This window comes from Galendromus occidentalis, unplaced genomic scaffold, assembly GCF_000255335.2.
Source record: "Galendromus occidentalis unplaced genomic scaffold, Mocc_1.1 scf7180000077231, whole genome shotgun sequence".
In the NCBI taxonomy this organism is placed as follows: domain Eukaryota; kingdom Metazoa; phylum Arthropoda; class Arachnida; order Mesostigmata; family Phytoseiidae; genus Galendromus; species Galendromus occidentalis.
Window position 1 is genome coordinate 742,868 of NW_003805219.1, and position 24,570 is coordinate 767,437.

The window sequence follows — 24,570 nt, forward strand, 5'->3', positions numbered from 1 at the left end:
GAGGCGAACAATATCATCGACTAGACCTTGGACGCTTCGGGCGTACTCGATATTCGCCGCGAAGATGCGCGCGCGATCTGTCAACAGCCTCGATGATCGATGTTAATTGGCGAGTTCCTCGGTCTCTTCGGCGGGGAACACGTCAAGTCGACATTCGGAGGGAAGTCTGAATACGAAATTCTCAGCGACAGATGAATTCCAAGAATGGGAGTGTTATTTGCAAAATACGCATGTCGAGGAAATATCATTGATGTATCCGATCCATTGCCCGGGCGAGTATCCGTCGCATATCTGAAGGGCAGAAGACATCGCCATCCAGATCAGATTGAGGGAGAGGTTTCTCGGACGTATTCACTTGTTTACTTGAACCGGGAAGAGAATGCTTATCGTAACCCCGCGGTTCTTAGGCGCCGAAAATCGGGATTGAGTCTGCAGAGCGAGTGGTTCAGCCATATGGGGACCACCACGCACTGTTCGCCACGAGAATCGATCTGGACTGATGGTTGAGGCCGATGCGAGCTTGAGGTGCCGTACGAAAAGGGAGAATCACTACAGGGCGAGAGCAGAAATGGTGCGATCTCCCCCATTTGATTGCATTGGGGGTCAAGTTGGACTCAAGAACACAATTTTCGACAGATGTCGCCCTTGAAGGCGCTGGAACGTTTCGCAGGAGCTCAGTTGGAGAAGATGGATCTAGAGCTGCCAGTTTTCACGTGGGAGGAAACAGAGGACCCCATCAAGATGAACGCTATATATTCAGAGAAAGAATGGGCTCTGGATTCTCCACTGGAGCTGCTCACAGAGGTATGGATGATCGATATCCATGAGTGTTGACTTCCTTTCGAAAAGTCAATATAAATCAGAAATTGATATTCTGAAGAGACAAGATTGGCTCCATTGGTATGCGTGCGATCCATCATCCGGAACACAAATAGAGATTTTCTTCGAGAGACTCGAGCCCCGAGTCGCGATTACATGGGTCTACCTCGAAATCAATGACCGTCGTCTCATCTTACGGGAAGCTGTATACAGAGACAACAGCGACGGTGAGTAAGAGTGAGCCGTCGAACGGCAATCATATTTCTCAGAATTGTTGCTCCATGTGCCTCGGAGGCGTCTGAGTGAACGAAAATTGTCTTCAAGGTCACGCGTACAGTGCCGCTGGCGTTCGTCTAGAGTGCAACGCACCCATGAGACGTTGGCGCGTGGCAGTGAACACGGTCATGGAAGATTTGGACGGGGCAGATCCCCGATCTACCGTGCATGTCCGATTCGGTGCGCAGCTGGCAATGAGTGGACACACGTTCGAGCTTCCGAAGCAAATTCAAGGCTCATTCCTCGCGAGAGCGTTTTCAAGTCAGGAGGGCATCGAGAGTGCCAAGACGGAAATATCGAAGTGAGAAATCTGACGGGAGATCTCGGAGAGGACATCTATTGAGCGTCGACCATTCGTTTCTAAATCTTTCTCCGCTGACGACCTTCCCAGATGCACCAGTGCTTGCCAGGCCATCTTGCAACCGGTCACGCTCTTCGCTGAAATTTTCTTGGACGGGCAGAGACAAGATTTCATGCTTTTTGGTTCGAGACTGAAATTCTTCGGCAGCTCAAGACTCCTTCAGAATATCGAGATTCACGTTGGGTACGCGGAGGTGAGCCCCTCTTCTTAGCGGAAATCTTACGGAGAAATGATCAGAGAAGGCACGGAGATCTTGATGTGCAAAAAATGACATCCTACCGGACGGAGGTCCAGTTCCTACGGTTCGTCGAACTCCTCAGAACGGTACAACTTTCACGGCTCTCAAGATAGCGGAGGGAGCTCACGGTTACGGTAGCAATCCGCGGCATTTTGTACAGCCTATACGCAAAGGACACTGGAGATCGATTGAGGAGAACAAGCTTCCGGCTCAGCGGGAAGAATCGCTTTCGATGAATATCAGTGAGTCACGTCGACGTTGAACGCTCCGTTCGGATCACTCACATTCGAATTGGCACGCTCCTTTATTCTGACCGCAATCTTAGGAGATGTACCCCATGAATTCTTCCTAAACGCTCCGAAGACGACCGACATTAGTACATTGAATTCGACTGAGAAAGAACCGTGGCTCCTCGGAAAGCGAGCCGGGGAACTCAAGGTTTCGGGAGAAACGCACAGAATGTTGAGCACGGTCTTCACGCTTCGCGGAGCTCATAGACTGCCTGAGAATAAATTGCAGCTGTGAGTATCTGAATGGTGCCCAACTCCTGTTTAGCTCAAGCAAGAATATTCCGAATGCACGCCATACCGATTTGACCTGAGCGCTCTCAATCACAGGTTTGCGCTCTTGAATTTCCCCTCAGAGACGAACAGCGACTTATTCTTGAGCACGTTGGATGTCGCCTGTAAGAACCCGGAGCTCAGCGGAGGTAAAGGAAGCTCGTTGGCCGTGCTCACTGATCTCTCAACGAGGCTCAAGACGGTAGGAGGCTCTGTTTCCATGGATTCATCGTCTCTGTGATGGAGGTATTCATCCTCCTCGAATTCCCTTGCCCTCCCGTACAGCAGCCGCGCCAAGCGAGGAATTTCCGATTGCAGTTCACCGTTCCGCCCGCTGTCGTCCTGACCACGAACGCCTACACAGTATTTAGCCAATTGCCCGAAGTTCAGAAGGCGATAGAGGATTTTCTCCAAAACTCAAAGGGAGCGGATATGGAGGGACTCAAACTGGCATCGGAGACATGTGTGTCGAAAATCGCCGGATCGCGTCTGCCGGATTCGATCCTCCTCCAGGTCAGCTCGTGGTTACGTAGCCGTCGAATCGCCCCCGGAACGCATTCATTAATTATTATTCATTCCCGGAGTGACAGCATCATCTATTGGAAGGAATTACTCGTACCAGGGATCGATGAGTCCATGAACGATTTCATCCCCAGCTTTCGAGGAAATGTCGGGAGACTTTCGGGAGCGAATGGGACTCGAGGCGATTCGCGGTTAGATCTTCTGCGATCGGTGAAGATTCGGAAGGGATGTCTGCGGCGGGACAAATGTCGACGTTCTTAGGGGTCGAAGGCGAACGAGAAATCGCGGCATGCGTTGTCAAATGTTGGGCTTCGCAGTTCTCCCTGACAGGTATTCACTGCTATATGGTGGTGATCTTACCACTGGGAATTCCTCTGGTAGCATTGAAGCGAACGGCGCCGTGGACTCGAGAGTGAAACTTCGGAATTCCAGCCGTGAACTACAAGCGACAGCACGGTCTTGAATTGAGTGGACTGATGGGTGATGAGTGCCGGGGTCATGTTCACTTGCAATCCCGTAACATCGGATCCATCGGATATTCTAATCACTGCCAACTTCGGCCTCGGAGAGTCAGTGGTTTCCGCTTCTTCGGATCCGGACACGTATATTCTACAACGTCGAGGAGACCAGATTTTCTTGCGTACGAAGACGGTGAGCTGAACTACTAATATCTCCCAAGCTGACTCGAGCAGACTGATACCGACCGTCAAGACCTTTTACAGTGCGGGAAAAAAGACCTCATTATCGTCGAGTCCGAGTCCGGGAGTGGTACAGAACAGGAAACCATCGATGAAGAGCGGGCCGGAACTTTCTGTTTGGACGAAGCAAGCGCCGTGGAGCTGGCTTGCATTGGCCGAGATGTTGGTACCTAGCGACGTTCTTCATCGCTTCTCTTCTCATATAAGCTATTCATACGACCTCTGCTCACTGAGCTCTATCCCGTTGATATTTTTGTGGTCATGGGGGCAACGAGCTCCGATGTTGAAATTTTCCAGGTGTCAGATGTAACGAATACTCCAAAAGACATCGAATGGGCTGTCGTCGGAGGAAAAATATTCCTACTCCAATGTCGTCCTGTGACTTCTTTCCTGAAAGAAAGCGACTATGAGCTCAGACACGATCTGAATACGGGCTTCTATACAAATCGGGAGATATTGTCCCGCGCCAACTTTGAGTGAGTCAGGTCATCGATCGACTTCCGCGACTGGTGCAAGGCTGGTGTAACTCATGAACCCATCACCTGGTTTCAGTGAGGTCATGCCGGGCGTTTTCTCACCGTTAGGAATTACCACGTTCTCCCAATTGTGCTGGGACACGATCTGCAGAGTCAAGTTCGCGGAGTTGAAGGCTATCGAGATCGATCAGAGTCAATTCTCTTACCAACAGCTCTCTATCTGCGGCAAGAAGTGTTTCATGAATTATTCAAAGGTGATTCTTCACGCATATCAGATCTCTGATGTCTGCATATCAATCCAAGCCGCGAATGATGACGGATACTCAGGATCGAATCTCTTCCAAGAATCCCATGATGCAGAGTAAAGCATCCACTGGAGCCGTGGCTGTGACCATGTTCGGTTACGATATCAGCGAGGAAGAAGCCCTGAAGAAAGGAATTCTACACGAGAAGAACTCATCGCTCGGCTTCGCTATGATTCCTTTCGTTTTCAAAGTGAGTTGCCACGCTTCAAGCCCTTGCAGGAACCCCCGAGCAGACTACAGCGTATCATAGACTATAGCATCATGTCGACGTTTCAAAAGAGCCTTCTCATTCCAAATAGGAGATACGCGGTATCGAGGCGAAACTGCGACACGCCAAGACGGAAATGGATAAAATTGACTTGGCGACAGGGGGGACGCCCTGACTTTGTTTCTCGAAGCCCTACGACTCATACCGCGGTTCAGAGAATCACTTGTACCCATGACGTCGACGGCGACTGTTGTCAGCTTATACAACGTCATGTCATTGAATTTACTCAAAAGTAGTCAAGGCGAAGAACGTATTACACCTGAACTGATGATTCTCCTATCGAGACTGCTCCGTTCAGACTACGAAGTCGAGAGCGTACAAATCCCCAAGGAGTTGACGGTAATAGATGGGGTGTTCGAAGAGCGACCGTATGGCGATCACCTCAGAGAGAGAGGGCCAGCTCAGGATCATGAATCAGCAGTGATTGCATCCCACCATCGATTTTCAGGCTCTGGCGGAGTCGTTCAAGAATAGCCCCTCCGCTGACCGTTTTGCGTCTTTGACTCCGGAAGAAGCTCTGGTATGGCTCGAGAGTGACGACAGTGAGCCCGCCAAGGAATTCCGAAACTTCAGAGCGAAAAACGCGCACCGCTCTTACAAAGAGTTCGACATCCTTGCCAAGACCTGGGACCTTGACCCGATGCCGCTGATCAAAACACTGCAGCTGAACGTGAGGAGTGTCGAGCAAGTCACTCACAAAATAGAAGAACACGGCATGACCGTCGACCAGCTTCCGAAACGACCGGGTTTCATGAAGAGGAAAATTCTTAACTACTTCATCAAAAAAGCTCAATATGCGGTCTTCATGCGAGAAACAGCCAAGTCCGGCGTCGTCAAGCTCATTCACAAGCTGCGTCTAGCCATTCGGCGGGTCGGAGAGCGCCTACGGGACGAAGGCAGACTTGCCGATCCCGAGCTGGTGTTTTTCTTCACTTGCGACGAGCTATACCGTTTCATCACGTCGAGAGATACGTCAACCATCCCGAAGTGAGTTGGAGATTCATTCATCGAGTTTTGAACATTTAAAACCGCTCCGGCGGCCTCGGGATGACACTTTCTTTTCAATTTTTAGAGTCATTCGACGGCAGAAATTGCACGGTGTACTCGACCAGGAGCGATTCCCATGCCTCCTGTACGGCATGCCGAAACCCGTAAGTACTACGGAATAGAGACATCGGATGATTTTGAATGTTCAAAATTCGACTCAATTCAGACTGAAAACTCGAATCCGTACAGATCGACTCATCGACCATAGTAGTCGACCCGAATGCACAAAGTCTGGAAGGAACCCCCGTGAGCGAAGGTATAGCGGTTGGACCTGCGCGGGTCGTCCAGGACTTCTACACCGAGGCTCATCTTATCGAAAGAGGCGATATATTGATAACAAGAGCGACGGATACGGGTGAGACATCCTCTGATACATCCTGGAGTGAATTGATTGGAGTGGATTGGAGTGAAGCATCGTAGGGTGACTTTGGTGAAATCGGAGCGCTCTATTTGAATACGGAAACGGGTTTACAGGTTGGACTCCGTATTTCCCTCTGCTTGGCGGAGTGGTGACCGAGATCGGCGGGCTCTTATCTCATGGGGCCGTGGTGGCCCGGGAATACGGTTTGCCAGCGATTGTAGGAATCCCCGGTGTGACCGCATTTGTGGAATCGGGCGAGATCGTGACTTTGGATGCGAATAAAGGGATTTTGTTCAAATCTCCTCCTGGAGCGGAAGACACACTCGACCCGACTACCTCGCTGCCGCTGTAGCAGAAGAGCTCTAGCTGCGGCTGTGAACAATCATCAATTGGGAGATTCGTCTCACAATGATTTTCGATGTTTCCATACTAAAACTCGATGGGGGAATGGAGCTTCTCAGAGCTGATGGAGCTCCCCTTTTCGCCTGTCAATAAACCTTAACATCTGGAAACAAGTCTCCAAAGCGCAGTGCTCCCAGCGAATTGACGATTATACAGGGCCGGACTGTTTTCCAAGAAAGATCGACAAGATTCGATCCTCTCCCGAATCCGGACCGAACTCTCAGCGGGTATCCCGGGGAGATGGGAGCAAAGTGTCTACGAATCGTTTACCCGTCCACCGATGATGCGACCCCGGGCGCGCATGGGAGTAGCAGAGTCGCAACTCGTTCGATTCCCCGCATTCATTAGACACCAAAAACCCGCAAATCGCGTCATGCTTGCATGACTCGTCCAAGCTGCCTGGGAAGACGCTGGCCGATCCGATAGATCACTGATGTGGTTCGTCTGTCGGGCTGGGGGAGGCCGAAGTGCTCCGCTGCCAGCTCCTCAATTTGTCGGGCCGATCCGGGAAGATCTCGCGGAACGCCCGCCACTCGTTCTTTTCCAAGCGGGATTCACAGATTTCACTGCAAGCAGGTGTGGACTCTTCTGCATTGTGCATTGTTTCACGATTTGACGCGGGATGCTCCTGCTTACGGTTGGAACGGCGGAGGAGGTGAGCTCTCCAGTTGAGCCATGGGCTGGAAGCTTTTAGTAGTACGTGCTGACGTTCTTGATCACCAATCATGAGGCTTCTGGGACCGTGGAAGACCATCTAGCGGGCAAATCAAAGGGGCTCCAGAAACTGATTCTCTGTCCAGGCCAGAATTCGCCCCCGACGCTATCACTATATTCGAGTTGAGCGTGCTGATAATCAAGTCGGTATCTTCATCATGATTTTTATTATTTTCCTAATTGTTGAGAGTTTCGAAACCATTTTTTATTTCCTTCATTGTCTCGTCATCTTCATTATTTTTCATCTTTTTCAATATTCTCATTAGGTATACTACAACTTTCAATATTTAGATTATTCTCATAATTTTCATCAATATACTGAGTAAGCCTGAGCTCCCGCCGGCGCTGCTCTAGGTATGGGTTCAGTACAAACATCTCGTCCCCGTCCTTGGCGGAATGTGTTGTTCGGGAAAAAAGAAGAACGAAACACATGAAGTCCGTCACGATGATGCTCGACAGAGCGTGACAAAGGTATGTAATTAATTAGAAAACTCTCCACCGCTCGGGAAGCTCGTTCCGGTCCATGAAGACCATCGGGCATCGGAGCGGTCGAACGATAGCTCGCTCGCACGTTGCGATGATCTGCAAGGACTCTCCCGACTCGGTAGCGAGGAAAATGGAGAACCATTCTCAGAAAACCTCCTGATCGACGATCTTATTGCGACGATCGACCAGGTGGACACATAAATCACAACCCATCCCAATATTTTCCTTCCGATTCTGGTAGTCTCTCCAAAGATTCCCTTTTCCCCCGACACGCTCAGCGCACGATGGAACTCGCGACACTCAAGCGCTTCGGGCAGAGTCAACTCGGTCACCTCGAACTGCAGCTCCCGCTCTGCTCGTGGCGGGACGCCTATAACGCCATTGAGATGAATGCAATCTTTTCGCAGAAAGAGTGGGGAATCGATTCTCCTCTTCGGCGATTTCTCGAGCAAGAATTGGATCAATTCTCAAACCAAGATTCTCGTTCTAGCTGATACTCACAATAAACAGTGCGGTCGAGAGCTGGACAATTCGATGGCGGTAATAGTTCAAGAACTGGTGAGTGCCGAAAGCGCAGGAGTGATGTTCACCTGTGACTTTGCGGTCCGAATCGACTGGAACGCAGCTCTGTATACAAATCGGGGAATCCCATCTCTGGCCAACTCGCAGTGAGTTTTCCATCTGCACTATTTTTCCTCACGTAAGGATCATGGAATCGAGGACTGACCCTATTCCCTCATCCAGTGGAGTGATTGCCGGCCCATTCGCCCCTCGGGGAATCTCTCTAATAGGTCATCTGATGTTCGAGACGTTTTTCAAAATAAAATTATCGGAGTTGACATCTATCAAATCCCAGAGAAGTCAATCTGCGTACACCTACAGCTTCGATTAGAGCAAGAAGAGCTTCATGGATTCCTCCAAGGTGACAAGGGCTCGACCCGACCCCAGAACTCGGAGTCCCCAGACTGCTCCACTTGAGAGTTCCGTCTTGATTGACGCACTGCTCATTATGCGTAGGGTACCCTGTATCAGAGCAGAGGTGGTCTGGAGACCTTATCCGATCAGACGATGTTCGGGTATGACGTATTCAATCGCGGAGTTATCAAAACTGGCATCCACCATCAAGCGAGCGCCGATTAGAGTTTAAAACACTCGAAAACTATTCGTGAGGTGCTTCCGTGGTTTAGCTTCCTCCAGGCTCAACTTTCCAGTCGCGCTGTGGTCCACGATTTCTGAGTCATCTCCAACTTTTTTCACGTCCTAAAGCTTGCACGGACTCAAGTAGGTCGGACTCGATCCGACCTACCTAGTGGAGCGGATTCCTTGACGCTTCTCATTTGCACGATTCGTCACGTACCCAAACTTCATCAATTCATGGATGCACTATTCCTAACCTCTCTCTTGTCCAATCAATACAACGAGCTTGCGCTACGCATCTCGAGGAGCAGTCAAGGTGCAACGCTGAACAAACCCGAAATCATCATAATCTTATCGGAATCGCTCTGGTCTGACTATGAAGTAGAGACCACGTATATACCGAGAGAGCTCATGGTCAATACGATACTGCCGGAGGACTCTCTAGCGGCAAACATCATGCCCGTCGAGTTATCCAGGAAACGATGTCGACGTTTAGCGTACGAATATTGTTCCTCTTCCCTAGGCTTTAACAAACTACATACGACAGGATCCGAAATCTGCGCTGTTTGCGCGGATGAGCCCGGAGGACGCCCCGCAATGCTTAGAAGATGACAACGGACCAGCAGCGAAAAGATTCCAGACTTTCGAAGCGAAGTACGCTCATCGCTGTTACAAAGAATTCGACATCCACTCCAAGACTTGGGACATGGATTCCATTCCATTAGTCCGAATCTTGAAAACATATACGCGAGTAAGCGAAAAATTGTCTCAGAGGAGAGAGGAAACTCTAATGAAGCTTGACGAACGCCCGCAACAGCCGAGTTTCGTGCAGGGGAAACTTCTCAGTTATGCAACTGAAGCGATACGACTGAATCGCTTGGGACGACGACCACACGGCGCATAATCACCCTGTTATGCCCATCTCGGATTTCGTGCCATTTCTATTCAATACACGTTTCAAGTTCATGAGTTCTTGTCTACAGCGTTTCGTGTCGACAGCAGAATGCTCCCTCCAGCTGCCTCAACTCACCGGAAGCTTCTCGGAGCAGTTCGAGAGCTCCAGGGATTCTGTTCTTCAACAAGTGGACGGCCTTGAACCGCTGCCGCGGGACGGCGCCGCCCCATCGGCATCGTTGTCCAACATTTTTGGAGACACCGGAAGAAAACACGATGAAAGAGCGCTACGGGGCGACTGGAGGCGCGCAAAGCATCTGGAGTGGAGAGAAGCGAAGAACAACTTTGTGTTACTAAAGCTGCGGGAATTCGTCGAAGGGGTTGAGCCTTCTGAAAAATCGTGTTGTTTCCAGCCCGCAGCCTGTGATACATATAATGGAGATGTACCTCCAGCTTGGCCGGAATTCCCGGCTGTCTCGATGTGTCGCTCTTCTCGACTAGCCTGGTGCGAGAGTCTTCCAGGGAGTTATGTGTTATGTGGCATCTTTCACATGCTCGAAGCACGAGTAATCGCCGCGATGGTATTTGTTCATGGTATCAGTCTGGATTCGGAAGATTCTAAGGTTCTGCCGGTCGCGCTAGTATTCGGCAGTACCTCAGAATCTCAGTTCAGAATCTAAGTACCCCAGAATCTTAGAGTAGTAAGTGATGGGATTGACTCCTCGAATGATAGCGGCGAGGCATTCTGTGTTTGTACCTCCGCCCGTCCGATTATCGCGGAATCGGTAGAGAATGTTCATACAGCCTAGCTTCCCACATTCTGACATACTCCGCATGAGATCACCGCGCACAGGCCCCGATCACAAACTATATTGCGGAATCCGATGTCGAGGGGAAGAGACAATGAAATAGGAGTCGGTGCAGCGCATAAATGCCCCTTTCGTCATCCGGCGAATTGGTAAAGATGGCTGAGGTTCTGGTTCTCGCTGAGAAGTGTACGTCAACCAGAACTCCATTCTTTGTATCTCATGGAGTCGAATGTATCGTTTGTATCTACGATGATCATAGATCAGAGCAGAATATAACACAAGGTATCCAAGGCTGAGCATCCTGGGAAGCCTTGTCACAATCGAAGCGAGTTTTCGCTTCGGAGTTTCCCGGAAAGTTCTTCTGTGACACCCTAGAGAGCGCCCGCTCTGAGGCTCTCCTCTCATGGAAAGCCCCACGGTATCGGCTGATTCGGCTGCTCGTGACCGGAGAAGAACCTCTACGATCAGCTCCAGCTGATGTGGGCTCATCACGGTACCCTTGTGGAAACCGAGAGGATCTCGGCGCGAACCAAGCTTATAGAAGTACGGAAGTAGTATTAATCGGCCGCCTCCGCCACTAGAGGACAAAATCGTATTCATGGGAGGACGACAGAAAACATCTGATCATCAGCAACCTGCAACCATCGTTGAGGCGCTCCACATTCATTACTCCATTGGGTTTCTCCGCGGCGAGTAGCGGGCGCGCTGTGTCAAGCGTTGCCCATGACTTTCGACGGGAAGAACCGGATCGCTCACGCACCGGGGAATCGCCGCACGTTCGAAGATGTAAACAAGCACCATGCTGGATTATTTATTCGAAGATGTCCCCCGGATGGAAGTCCATTCTATGCTCAAGGGTATCCGAGCACCTCCCAGTTATCGAGATGCGACATCTTCAGGGGAGTTCCGCTGAAGTTTGAGCCGTTGTCTGAGACACTAGCCCAACATGCGACAGCATCCCGATCCGGCGGAAGTCTAAATGAGGTCTTGATTGCGAGCTTCCGGAAGTTTCGCACTTGGCTAGAACCAGATTCGCATGTGAGCATTACCGGATCCGTCCGAATTAGATATTTTAATCGAGTTTCCTTATATATTCTCTCCAGAATACTTCTCTTCAAATGTGCCCCGTGTCTGCCTGGGATCTGCGATTCGTGATTAGTTTCGTCGAAATTGAGCATTCGGTCAACCGTGGCGAAAGGAAGCGGTCGACCGTTAAAGGGGAGGTCTTTCGCTCCTAAGCTAGCCGCGTTTGTGTTCGTGTTTCCGGATGGCAGTTTCCGAGCTCAGCCTCCTCTCCTCGGCAGGGCGCGAACAATTCGATGAGTGTTGAGAGCAGGTCGACATTCCGATCTGTTCGAAAATCTTGTGGGCGTGCGCTTATTGATGTGTGGAAGAAGCTCGATAGAGAAGTGCGATTGGCGCGAAATTTTGCTACGGAATCCGCTTGGCAGTCTTAAGCATAATTACCGAGCCGAACAGCGAAGCTTTGACCCGGGGTCCAGCAATAGCTCATTGAAATCCTCGCGTGTGACGTCACGCAGTGCCATCTTGCGCGGCGCCAATCAAGGTCATTAATGACGCCGCATTCCGATACCCAAGACTCAGACAGAGACAACAGATGAGCTAGGAATATCGAGCATTTTCTTTGAAATATCCAGCCGGCCTCTGTGTCGCGGGGTTCGGGCTTATGTCCGAGGCTTTTCGCACACTCTTCAGCCCGCGGATGATATATCTGCCAATTTGCCAGTCCCCAGATCGTTCTTCTTTAGTAATCTCCGCATTTGAGCCCGATCAAGGTCACCGCTGTGAGATAGAACGATGGCGGAGCTCTACTGCGTACCTTCAAAGGACCACAATATGATTCGAGCGCCGACTTTCTATGTTTAGGAATCGAGCCTGATTGTTCTGAGTTATGTCCAGGGAAGTTGTTTCGTTGTTCCGTGACAAAGATTAATAAGTGAAGATGAGCTCGTTTAGTATGACCGCGATGCAATTGTTGTTCTGGAAACGTATAGCATCTCCGGAGGAGCCCTGGGTGGAAACTCAGGGATTTGCCCATTTACTTCCCTCAGTTGTTTTTGATGCGACGCGAGGACGGGTCGAGAATCGAGAGTATCGACCATAATCGATAGTGAAAGGAAGCCGAGACGAGAGCACCCCCTCAGAAGACACGAGCATGACCCGTAGCCGTCTACGTCGAGCTCTCGTCGCGCTCGAGTCTTCTCGTCCGAATTGGTCTACGTAAGACATCAAGCGGAGGGAGGGATAGGATAATTCATAGGCGACTCTGATGGGCGAAGACTACGTTGAGAATGTCGAGAAGACGGACCCTTTCGTCTCAACCGGCGCGATAAGAAACGGTCGGCAGAAGTGCGTCGGCTGAAAGCTGCTCAGACGTTTCTCTCCGAAATTCGGAGCAACGTTTTCCTCAGGACTCGCGATACGAACCCGAGGAAAAGGTGATGGAACGAGAGGACCACCCAAACAGCCCAAGCGGACTATAACGCTGAAAGCATAATCAAATCAAGAATCAAAAATCAAAAATCAAAAATCAAAAATCAAAAATCAAAAATCAAAAATCAAAAATCAAAAATCAAAAATCAAAAATCAAAAATCAAAAATCAAAAATCAAAAATCAAAAATCAAAAATCAAAAATCAAAAATCAAAAATCAAAAATCAAAAATCAAAAATCAAAAATCAAAAATCAAAAATCAAAAATCAAAAATCAAAAATACAAATCAAGGCTGTTTTTGCAGAAGCCACCTCTCGCTCGTCGTTGAATATCTCTTCGAAGATGGCTGATGAAGAAAGCTACTGTGAAATCACGGTTTGTTCCTCCCTCTGCAAAGACGGGTTCGTCAATCTCCATGGTCGTCCATGCAAGATCATTGAGCTGACTCAATCGGATTCCGGCGATGTCCATATAATCGGTGCCGATATCTTCAACTCCGAGAGGTGTGAGCAAGTTATTCCTTCAACGAACACCGTCCAGGTGCCGAACATCAAAAGGAGGGACTACAAGGTTAGCATGCTGGCATTTAATACTCGAGAGAATCATCTTTCCATCGTGATCCTCACGACCGTGCCATAGCGGATGGTTCTTGCCCCTCCTTGAACTAGAAGGACAATGGCCTGCTCCTTGCGATGAGAAACGAGGACTGTGTACCATGGTTGCCACGGAATCCTTCTGAGATCTCGACCGACAGGGAGTGGCTCCCGGCGACTATTTCGAAGAGTGCGCTCGCGGAAGCTGCAGTATCCAAAATATGTATCCCTTGTCTCTCTTGAGGATAATGGAGGCAATTCTTTCCAGCTCGTGGACATCGGTAGAGATGGGTTCGTCTGCATGATGAACGAAGAGGGTACAGTCATTGATGATATCCGTCTGCCTTCCGACGAGGACTTGGCCAACAGGCTACGCGAGGACCTCAAGAAGGACACGCCTACTCTGACCATAACGACCGTGGCAGCCAACGGGAAAGAGATGATCGTCTCGTGTAGAGAGGGTGCCTGAGAATCCCCGAGAGGGGACAACGAGAGGGGATGTACACCTGACGAAAAATCGGACTTTATTGGAAGAATCCCATTCGGAAACAATAAACGACGAGTAATTGGTATTCAAATCCCGTTGAGATTCATCCGATCCATTAATCCAATATTTAATCCGCTATTTAATCCAATATTTTATGAGCCGAGCATCATGAGTCATGGCTTAAGCTTCTTAGCATGAGGAAAATGCACGCTGAGACTATTCCGGCTCCGGAGGGACCCGGACTCTCTAGCGCAGGGGTGTCAGACTTAAATTTTTGGCGGGCCACGTTCGAGCGCTGCAGGTGCCCGCGGGCCACATTAAGAATTTACATTCATTTAAAATGAGAATGTATGCCTATCTTCCATGAAAGAATGCATTCCCAGCCTCCGGGAATAGAGGGAAAACTCGTTTGTTCGGTTGTACGGAGGTATTCATTCCACCGATCTCATTCAATTTCCAAGCACTCATCCGAAACAGTCGGCTCCGAGTAAGTGGGGCAAGAGTGGCGGGCCACAAAAAAAGACCTCGCGGGCCTCATGTGGCCCGAGGGCCACGGATTCGACACCCCTGCTCTAGCGCATTCCGAAGGAGACTGGTACGGGAGCGATTAAAACATAAGAGCGGCGTGCGAAATACGAAGCAGATCAGAGAATCATCTGGTGAGCCAGTATCAGAAGTCTTTGAATCTTCTGTCTGGGAGGCCCTTCCATGGTGATTTTATCTTGGGGCCTAACAAGGTGGACTCTACGGATGGACGATTCTATCGAATGTTCGACGATGTAGGCCGACATCATGCTGGTTGAATCGGAAAAATCCAACGAAAAAATCGACTAGGTACGTCCTGAATCCGTATATGGAAGTGGAGAGAGTTTCTTCGGGCGACATGCGACTGCGCACCGCTGCGGCGAACATTCCTGAGTGAAAACTCGGGCTATCATACTGTGACGGAGATTCGGTCGAGGAAAGAGAACCCTGAGAGAAGACCTAGAGTGCTAGTCGAATTTGGAAATCAGGAACAGAGGCCCCGGCAGGAACCGAGGTCGGCAGATCTAGGGAGCGCATAGTTGTAGTGCGCCCTGCCGATCCCGGAGCGAAACCGAGGCGGAAAAGAGAGATTGTAAGGAAACGATATGTGCGCTGGGAATTCAATGTCGAAGCCTGGTGCCGCAGCGCGGGCGGCGCAGGGTAACCCGGGACGAAGGCGGAAGGGTAACAAAACGACGTGTGCGCGTGAGATACGATATCAGAGGACGGTGCCGAGCTCGAACGGCGGCGTGGCCGTCGAGCGCGTCGGGGGCCAATAGAATTGCAATAGAATTAAGAGAGGGAGACCCGAATAAAAAGAGATCGCAACGCGAGACCCAACAACTTGCGTGCGAGGTTTTGCCCAGACAACTCGTGTTATCCTTGTGTCCCCTGGCCCTTCGTTCGCCGTCCCGGAAATCCACGGTTCCCGGAACCTCGCCCAAAACTCCCGTCCCAAGTCCATCACGCCCCGTCTGTCCCTTCGACCTACGACCCGCGACCTCAGCAACTTGCGGGTGAGACATCCGCCCCACAGTTTCCCAGACCTGCCGTCCTTGCTCTTAGCCCTATCCCACCAGGGCCTAGCCCACGTAAAGGAAGCCCCGTTACAATACTATTCGCATAACGAAATCAGTGGAGAGAGGGCATAGTCCATGACAGACTCTCAAGAGGCTGAATGTATTATAAAAACTTTTTCGGGCTGATCCACACAGCCAAGGTTTAACGTCCCGGGTACTGTTATTCACATTTATTGAATGTATTATGTATCAGATGACCTCGCAACCATCCCTTCTGACGTGAAGTTGGGCTCTTCCGATGTGTGTGATGCTAACAGAGCCAACGCCTTAAATGATTTCTTCACCTCAAGCGCAGATTTCTACCCTAATGCCAGAGTAAACAGGAACCGAGTTGTTGAGAATATTGAGAGGAGCACAGCTCCTTGTTTCCGCTTCGAAGAAACGAACCAGGAGGAGATTTCGGGCTCTTTGAGAATCCATCGGCTGGAGTGGATGGGATTTTTGCGAATGTCGTCGTGAGTGTAGCAAATGAAGTTGTTGTCCCACTCACCCAGGTTGTGAACAAGATTATCAGGAGCTCAGTCTCCCCCAAGGACCTTAGGTCTGCGCGAGTGGTCCCAAAACCGAAGACTAGAACGCCAAAATCTCTTTCAGAGTTCCGACCTACATCAGTGTTGCCGGTAATGAACGAAGTTATTGAGCGCGTACTGGTGTCACAGCTGACAAACTACCTAGGGAAACATGTCCTGCTCTATGAATCTCACTTTGGATACAGAAAAAAGCGAGGAACCTCGGATGCGATCACCAAGACAGTCGAGTCGGTCAGACGAGCCCTAGATGGAGACAGAGTCAGAGGTACTTTATTGATAGACATAGGGAAGGCCTTTGACTCCGTCAAAAAGGAAATCCTACTGCAAAAGATGAGGGCGATCGGAAGGACGGACGAGGCTCTGAGTCTCCTAATTTCCTACCCCTCGGATCGCACCCAGCCTGTGCATCTGGACGGCAACCTGGGTGCTGCCCTGCCAGTCAGGCTGGGTGTCCCATAGGGGAGCATTTTCGGCCCTTTGGGTTTCCTTATATTGATAAATGACCTACCCTCTGTATGCAGCGGAGAGGTGTTGATATACGCTGTTGATACCTCGATCGTATACTCTTGCGCGACCTACGCACAATTTGAACAGAAAACGCAGACGGAACTCAGGAGCATTGAGGATTGGTGCCAGACTGACATGCTGAAACTGAATCTCGAGAAAACTCACTACATGATCTTTATAAAACCCAGGAGTGAGAGCCCTGTACTGAATGTCTTCTTACACCTGACCCCCATCAGCAAAGTGGATAGCGTCAGGCTCCTGGGTAGCGTCCTGAGTGAGAAGCTGGACGCTGGACAACATATTGCAAAAATGTGCAAGAAACTGAACAAATCACTTTTCCTCCTTAAAAAATTATGCCATCTTGCTGGCTATGCGATTGGCAAACTATTGTATGAAGGATACGTCCACTCTCATCTAGTCAACTGCATGACCTACTGGTGCATGGCACCCAAAACGCAACTCAAGAAACCCCCCCCCCCCACTTGCCCAAACAATGTCAACATTCTGCCTATACCACTCGTGATGACTTACCATCTGTGTGTCTTCCTGCATAAAAAAATCAGAAGTCTCGGGCCTCGGATCATTCCGATAGAGTTCTTGGGAGGAAGTAGACCAACCAGAGCCTCCGGAAATCGCATCATCAAGCTCGTGCTTAGGAAATCGAGACTCGCACAAAACTGCCTGAGGCACAGAGTAGCGAAAATGTGGAAGAATCTACCGTCTAGCATCTGAACAACCTCCCTCTATTCAAGAAGAGACTGAAGCGATGCCTTACGTCAACGGAAAACGAGAGACTAGCCTTCTTCACCTGTGAGTACAAACCGCCTTTCCCCCACTGTAAACTAGACTAAAATAACCCTTGAGACCTCAACGTCTGGATCGTACGATTTCAACGGAATAAGGTCCGCCTGTGAGTTTTTATCTCTCCCACCAACTCTTGAATCGTTTATCGGACATATGGCAAGCAATGAGCTTGATGTATCAAAAGAAAAAACGCGTCTCCTGTAGTGCCAAAGATTTCTTTTTCGCTTTCTTCTGGCTCTTTTCACCGTCATCTCCGCCTGCAATGAGTAAGATTCTCCCGTGCCCGAACTTTGTAGCTCGATTTATCGACCTGAAGGAGGGAATCAATGATTTTCAGGTGTTTCTGGGCCGGATTCCCAAGGCGTGAACTCTGATTGTCACCCATGGAGGAGTAACAAGCTTAAAGGTCCGAGAAGATCTTACGAACTTGAAATTCATTACGCATCGATTCTAGGCCGTATACACTCGGTCTTGAATGTTCTTTATTTGCTCGTGGCCGGGAGAGAGGCATCGTGAACGGCTTCTTGACTCGCCATAGGTCAACTCCCGATAAGTTCGGGCTCATAAGTACTTGTGTACGAATATCGGCCGTATCCGTTTAGATTTGAGTATAATGATCTCGCCAGAGCTCCAAATTGAGACCAGATCTCTCTGAGCATATTACAGCCTCGGAGCCCATCTTGAAGGCATTCGTCGGAACCTCTTTCAACTCGGTATTCGTACACAAGATATCGGCCGAAGTGGATCGCATCAAAGCCTCGAATTGCTCCTTATAGAAAAAATTCCGATGAGTGACAAAGAAACGGTCGGCTTCGATGATTCTTTTGAACTGGGTCACGCAAATTTCAGCAACAAGCGAGCCGAGAAGACCGTGTTGCTTCTTCTCCAAATGACCACCAACGAACAGATCCACGTCGGCCACGTCCGCATATGCTGATTGCAGGATCAATGGGGCTTCATCACCCATAAGAGGAATCAAATCGTCGAACTTGGTCACGCTTATGTTCCTCATCGCGGCCAAGTAATCTACGTAAGGCCTCAACCCGTGGTCTCTCCCGCGCTGGATATTGATGGCCACCAAGTCCAGGCCGAAGTCGCCGTCCGTGTCGTAAATGTGTCGAGAAACAACATTCGATGCTGGGAATTCCGGTGTTTTCCCTCTGGAGTGTATCAGATTTTGGAGCACAGAAGAGCAGTGGTCCCCAGGTCGTCCATCCTCTCTGAGATACTCGTCCACATCGAAAAACTTGTACGGTAATCTCCCCAACCTCTCCGGTATCATTGTGTGCAGCCGGAACGCCGCCGTGACGAATTCATTGAACATCCCGGGCTCCAAGTTATCGTCATAAACGCTCGCTCTTCGGAGAAAAGTCTCGAAGCACATTCCGTGGCGATCGAGGAGCTCGAACCCGAGCAGAAGGGGTAGGAATTCCTTCAGAAACACCACTTGGAATTGCGCGATGCTGATCTTGCGAGCTTCTTCGAATACCTTGAAAGCACTCCATGTTGGATTGAGCTCCCTCAGCTTCCGTGCCAGGAAATTATGGTTACGTAAGAAGAGAGTGTGCATGGCCGTCAATGCGGCTTGCTGATTGATACGGTGATCTCCTCCGAAGAAGCAAAGAGTAGAAACGCAATCCTTGCCACCCAGGGGAAGCTCGTCGCCTCGCTCCGTTTTTAGAAGATAGGGCTCCTCTGTATCCTTCAGGTAATCACTCAGGAGTCCATCGTTCCCGTAAACTTGCGACAGATCGATGAAACTCGTGGCGCCGTTCATCTGGTCTCTAGGACCCGATTTGCAGGGACATCGCGCGCCTCGGATGAAGTTTATGCAAGTGACGTTGTGTCTCTTGAAAAAAGGATCCGATGAGACGTCGAGCCTCATCTCGCATTGATCTTGGGATTCTCCACTCGATTCACAACAATCACTGCCGATTATATCCGAGGTGACCGAGTTGGTGATATCATGAGCGAGGAATTGTCCGAAAGCGAAGAAAAAGTTCGTGACTGAGTTCGTGGAATTGCCGGCTCTCCCGAGATGGCGCAGTTTCGCCGATATTGTGCTGGGTGGTGCGAGCTTGACCGGTTTCGCCACGCCATCCTCGTAATTCGCCGGTAGGAGCCTCAAGAGGCAGGAATGCACAGCTCCCCACTTGTGATTCCGGACATTGTTACAGATCCCACTGTACGATCGGTAGCCGTCGGTTCCGCACTGAAGGACGGGTTTCACGCAGTGCCTGTAAGGTTCGGGTCGACTTTGAGGAACGAGCTAGTATTTCGAATTTACGGGGCAGCAGATGAATAAATTCCTTCCAGTCTTATCTAGGAACGGTGGCGGCAAGGGTTTCGGACACGACGGACGACAGGTATGTGCTATACTGCCTCCTGTATCTGACGTTGTCAAGACCGTAGAGCAGCGTCGGCCGATCAGAGTCTAGCCCTCACCCTCCGTCGATTCGATTTTTATTCATCGTCCCACGCTCTGGAAGCATCCTTACACGAAGAGGAGGCCGCTTCCGAGCAGTACGATGTTTCTCGGCCCCGGGTAGCAGGCGGCGCTGCGGATTATGCTCCACCGCTTGCCGTTGCGTAGGGTGTCACCGGGCGTCGATCTCGACTGCGAACTCCCGGATCGCAAGGTCCTGAGCGAGTGAGGGGAATACCGCTTCCTTGAGACTCTTATGTCTGTCCAAGGTAGGGGAGGTCCTCTCGATCGAGAGGAGCTCCGAGAACTTACTTGAGGTAGGATCCAATACTGCTGTAGAACAGGTCTCTCTTCTCGCGGCTATTTTCGTAGTGTGAGCGATCCATGGAGTCATTGAATAGCGTCGACGTTTTCAGGTGTAACATTTCAGCTTTCGACATAGTGTGGAAGGGACAATCACCTCGAACCAGCTGAGCAGCACAGAAAATGATCATGCCGCGAACGGCAGGATGCGAGATCATCTGAAACCTTTCTGAGGGGAGCTCACCCCCGAGCTTCTGCGATGAGACCTGGAAAGGAATTTTGAGTATATTCAATGGCAACTCTGTATCGAGCCCCAGCTCGACTCGATATTCTTGATATCGTGAAGCCTGGGTGAAATTCCATGCCCTTGTCACTCGGGCAACGCTCGCTTGAGGGCTGATGTCGAAACAGGGAGTAAAGCTCCGAAAATCGCGCAGCGGGGAGACAGAATCGAGAATACTCACTGTACGAGCTAGGAGTTGTCTCGGAAGGATCAATGTCACTGACGAAGCGGTCCAAATGGAGATCCTCCTGTGAGATCGGAGAGCTGATTCGCTCGGAGCTGCTCAATGCCGACTGTCCGAATTTCGTTCAAATGGGTTGCATCGAAGATCGACTATGCGAGGTACTCGAATGGACCGCAGCTAAGCTGAAATTCCCCCTCTCCACTGCCCAGACTGAGGCGAGGCGCGGTTCGAGCGCTTGAAAAGCCCGCTAACCTCTGATTCGAGGTGGGGTGCGAGATAACCCGAAAACCTTCGGAGGTGTTCTTCACCGGTCGAGAATGCGAAAATTCCGTGGCAGGGAATCCTTCGGACCTATGGGATGATCAATCGGTCAGCGCGTCTAGAATCTAGTTTGCGAGGAGATTGTAGCCCGCGAGTCACCGCTCGAGTGAGAGGTAACCCGATCCGATTTGCGCTCGGGAAAATTCCGATGGGTTTCCTTAAGTGCATGAAAGATTTAGGCGAATCTAATCGAAAGCGTGACATGAGAGGAAAATAAGAAAAGAGCCAAGGTCGATCCCCGGGCCTGTCTAGACTCTAGAAAGAAGATTTCATACGCGGAGTGCCTCCCGCGATCCCTTCTGGCAGAACCCAGAGCCGGACAAACTCCCGAAGAGTATGGCGAAGTATTTGATGAATGCTCACCGTATACCGCATCATTTGAGTCAGGGAAACTTTAGAACCTCCTCGAACGCCCACCGAATCGAGCAAAAGCGACGAGGCCGACGTCGAGCACTCTATCAGGCAGAGCTCACGATCTGTAGCGATCGTCCCGCGACATTCTTACGTCAAGCGCTAGATCAATGGATTGAGAGAGGGATTCAATTTAGTAATTGTGGAATTTTCGGACTTAGGAGCCCTGATGATGTCTCTCGTGGTGGTCGGTCAGATCTGAAAGCCTTGCCGGTTTATCGATGCAAAACTAGAGAGTGGGTTTCTTGAGCGGCAGAATGGTCGGAAGAGGAATACTTCTGAGAGTATGTCTGCGGAGGGCGCTCTCTACTTTGCGACTTTGTTCCGCGCGAAAAGACGTCTCAGCGAGAAGCGTCCCCGAGAGTCGAGCTCTGAACCCGGAACTTCGCCGATATCTGGTGTGTCCCAAGCTGGCGGTGAGACTCAGGAACTTTGGGAATGTCGTGCACGAGTCCATGGTAGTCCTGCATACCTCTACCCTGGGGTGGGAGCGTCCAACCAAGTAGCTCAAGGGAATCATCGCGCTGCGGGTCCTTTCTCTAAATGTTTTTGATATCTATACAATCAGACAACCCAAGGGGAGCATTTCATGACCGTAGATTTCCCCGTGATGAATGAGAAACGACGCTCTCCAGCGAGGAAGTTCATTCGAAGTCCCCGTCTAGCCAGCACACCAGATCATCAAGCTCGAGTCAGATTCGTTATCCCCTCATTCGATTCCAAGAAAATACACGAGCGGAGCGGAAAGCAGCGGAGCGAGGGAAAGTGCTTTCTCCGGAAGTCTAGATCAGAATGAACTGTCGTCCGTAACCGCACGGGCTTATGATTAGGATCCGCTTTATTTGAAAATCTGGTTGAATAGTTTTCGGATTGTGTCTACGACTTGTTCGCTTATCATATTCTTCGTCGACTCCGTGTTGACGATTTTTTGGACCACATCCCTGACTATATTATTGAAAACCGAGGACGTTCCGGTGACCTTAATCACTTCGATAGAGTCGAATTCCGGGACACATGCATCTATCAGGCTGACGCGGAGGCCTTCTACACCTATTGCCGTATTGACGGAAATCGCTTCCAATTTCAACTGCGCAGTGCCGACCAAGGTCACGAACCACTTCTTAGCAGTCCACTGGAGATCGACTGTCAGGTTTCGTGCTTCGAAGGTTGTGTTGGTGATCAGTTGGTCTGACTGAAGATCGATGAACGACTCACCGCCACGATATAAGCTTAGAACGTTGCTGAGCGTCAACTGGAAGTCGAGAATACAGACTTAACTCAAATGCCATGCCCTCGTTATCGATACAGTGTCGGACACCCAAGATATAGATGGAGGTTGAAGATAGACTTGACGGGATTCCAACATTCATAGACGTCGATGAGAACAGTCGCCTACATCATGGAAACGTATCCCATCTTCGGTGAGATTCAAGGGAACTCTGATGGAGCTGAACAGCTTGTTGAGACCGCTATCGACCCTCACGAGATCGAGGACCACGTCGATCACCTTGTCTAGACTTTCCACGGTGTTTTGAGTCAATTGACCTGCATCCGAGAGAGCGCCGATGATCTACTATCTATCCCCTCGGTTGGAAAAAAGATTGAGTGAAATAGAGCCTCTGATGCCGACCAAGATTCCTTAGCTGGAGACTCGCTCACCTTGCGATGCGTAGATGAAGGACACAAGAACTAAGCATAGTGAAAGCCTCATGTTTCGACAGAGACAGCGAAGAAGATACGGGGAGCACTCAATTTTCCTCGACTCCGTGGACACATTTCGTTAAGCACCCGAGAAAGAGCCTATATAGTCGCTTGATGAGTTAAGCCTAGAATTAGGATATAACCATCTGATAGTGGGATCTCACGGGGAATGTCGCAGTGTTGTCCGGCTCAACGATGACGCCTTAGCCAAGCGATGTAACGGGAGCTTATAAAGCCCTCAGATTTGATGCATTCGCCGACCGGACGCGCTTCGACTCGAATGTGACCATAAGTACACGGGTTTCCCTGACAGATATTTTTCCGGAGTTGGATACGTAAGCGAGATAAGCAATCCTGCGCAATTGGGTGAACCGAACAACCTCCAAGAGAGCGTAAAATATCTCCGGTTTAGACAGCGTGGTCACTCATCGCGAAGAAGCTCTCATTCCTTGACGATCTAAATCGAAAGCGACCATCAGCAACTTCGCGCGTCTGGAGTCTGGACCGCAATATTCGCATCAGAACACCAAAAACGTTTCCTCGCCAAATTTAGCGCACCGTATTCAAAATCCAGCTAAAATTCTCAAGTCAATCGAAAAACTCGAAAATGTCGGGCTCATACTACCTCTTCTCGCTACGGATTCGGAGTCTGCAGAATCGCGTTTCTCACGGAATGAAGTCTTCACATCCACGAGGTTATCAGCCTTTTGGCTTGACCCACATCAGATTCCAGCTCGAACGCACCGAAAGATCGGAAATCGGATGGTATCGCCATGTACCGATGTCTCACTGGTTCGCCTCACTGAAATGATCTTCTACCGCAATAAAGGGGATTGAACCGCTCTCGTGAGACGGAATTTTCCCCGAGTTGTCGGTGACTTCCGGAGGGATTCGTACCACATGACACTCGCTCCATGAAGTACAACGATGGCCAGAAGTCCTATCGAGCCGTCGAAGATGGCCATGACCGGTACATCGGTTCGGTGATCATTGTAGCATCAACCTCCTTGCTGCTGTAAGTATTATTCCCATCGTCATCTTTCGACTCCGAGTCAAGCATAGAGGAGAGATAAGGACGCTAAGGACTGCGAGTGCGAGAGACTAAACCGGAGCTAACCCGCTTTGGATGCTGCGCGACACTCTATGGCGCGAAAATGGGGGCCGTTCAGAGCGATACCGCATTCCGGGAGATGCTCCGGGGCGCTTTCGTTCACCAGAAGGGTTCATGGTCTGACGAGCATGCATGCGCATCTGTAACTTTTTGGACAGTTTCCAAACGTTTTTTGGTATAAGTGACCGGCAATGAATAATCGTGGATGCAATACTTCCCCACATTCGCTAGTCTCAGCATCGATCTCCTCATTCCTCTTCACAGCTGGGCTCGATACGTATATTTGCTAATTCAGCGAGGAGCAATGCTTCTCGGTCCTTACACATTCATCTTCGTTATGGCTCATGATTGCGTGGCCCCCTACGAAAAAAAATTCTGCCCACGCCGCCGATGCGAGCGATTGAGGTTGGACATGCGTGTCTTAGGATTCCACGCGCCACTGTTTGGAGAATGATCTAGGAGTGAGTACCAAGTCTTGCG

At 50.1% G+C, this 24,570-nt stretch overlaps 4 protein-coding genes across 4 annotated transcripts; 2 read left to right on the plus strand and 2 right to left on the minus strand.

Annotated features, from left to right (window-relative positions):
• The first annotated feature begins 636 nt into the window (after nt 1-636).
• On the plus strand, nt 637-6,443 carry LOC100898170 (uncharacterized). Its single transcript, XM_029111080.1, is given in 21 exon segments — nt 637-804; nt 881-1,046; nt 1,144-1,396; nt 1,487-1,649; nt 1,777-1,936; nt 2,020-2,215; nt 2,312-2,456; nt 2,573-2,767; nt 2,911-3,106; nt 3,209-3,254; nt 3,256-3,427; nt 3,499-3,636; nt 3,772-3,950; nt 4,027-4,204; nt 4,296-4,445; nt 4,555-4,631; nt 4,721-4,862; nt 4,972-5,510; nt 5,596-5,674; nt 5,760-5,925; nt 6,045-6,443. Coding segments are annotated over 21 exon segments (3,747 nt in total). The 3' UTR covers nt 6,284-6,443.
• A 4,933-nt stretch (nt 6,444-11,376) lies between these two features.
• LOC100906114 (eukaryotic translation initiation factor 5A) lies at nt 11,377-13,977 on the plus strand. Its single transcript, XM_018638987.1, has 3 exons — nt 11,377-11,411; nt 13,131-13,396; nt 13,688-13,977. The coding sequence occupies exons 2-3, from the start codon at nt 13,169-13,171 to the stop codon at nt 13,886-13,888; spliced, it is 429 nt and encodes a 142-aa protein (XP_018494503.1). The 5' UTR covers nt 11,377-11,411; nt 13,131-13,168; the 3' UTR covers nt 13,889-13,977.
• A 3,972-nt stretch (nt 13,978-17,949) lies between these two features.
• Nucleotides 17,950-20,216, minus strand: LOC100898313 (peroxidase skpo-1). Its single transcript, XM_003741963.1, has 2 exons — nt 20,089-20,216; nt 17,950-19,588 (listed from the first exon to the last, which is right to left on the minus strand). The coding sequence occupies exons 1-2, from the start codon at nt 20,214-20,216 to the stop codon at nt 17,950-17,952; spliced, it is 1,767 nt and encodes a 588-aa protein (XP_003742011.1).
• A 1,898-nt stretch (nt 20,217-22,114) lies between these two features.
• On the minus strand, nt 22,115-23,087 carry LOC100906260 (uncharacterized). Its single transcript, XM_003741934.2, has 3 exons — nt 22,938-23,087; nt 22,675-22,823; nt 22,115-22,530 (listed from the first exon to the last, which is right to left on the minus strand). Exons 1-3 carry the CDS (start codon nt 22,987-22,989, stop codon nt 22,117-22,119), a joined length of 615 nt encoding a protein of 204 aa, XP_003741982.1. The 5' UTR covers nt 22,990-23,087; the 3' UTR covers nt 22,115-22,116.
• Between the last annotated feature and the right edge of the window lie 1,483 nt (nt 23,088-24,570).

Excerpts from the sequence above, each read along its gene's own strand:
- LOC100906114 (XM_018638987.1), top strand. The coding sequence starts at position 13,169 with ATGGCTGATGAAGAAAGCTACTGTGAAATCACGGTTTGTTCCTCCCTC. Across the intron at positions 13,397-13,687 it reads TCAAAAGGAGGGACTACAAG|CTCGTGGACATCGGTAGAGA; the intron begins GTTAGCATGCTG and ends AATTCTTTCCAG.
- LOC100898313 (XM_003741963.1), bottom strand. The coding sequence starts at position 20,216 with ATGTCGAAAGCTGAAATGTTACACCTGAAAACGTCGACGCTATTCAAT. Across the intron at positions 19,589-20,088 it reads AGTATTGGATCCTACCTCAA|GCACTGCGTGAAACCCGTCC; the intron begins GTAAGTTCTCGG and ends CGAACCTTACAG.
- LOC100906260 (XM_003741934.2), bottom strand. The coding sequence starts at position 22,989 with ATGAGGCTTTCACTATGCTTAGTTCTTGTGTCCTTCATCTACGCATCG. Across the intron at positions 22,824-22,937 it reads CTTCATCTACGCATCGCAAG|GTCAATTGACTCAAAACACC; the intron begins GTGAGCGAGTCT and ends TCTCGGATGCAG. Across the intron at positions 22,531-22,674 it reads ATGGGATACGTTTCCATGAT|TTGACGCTCAGCAACGTTCT; the intron begins GTAGGCGACTGT and ends CTCGACTTCCAG.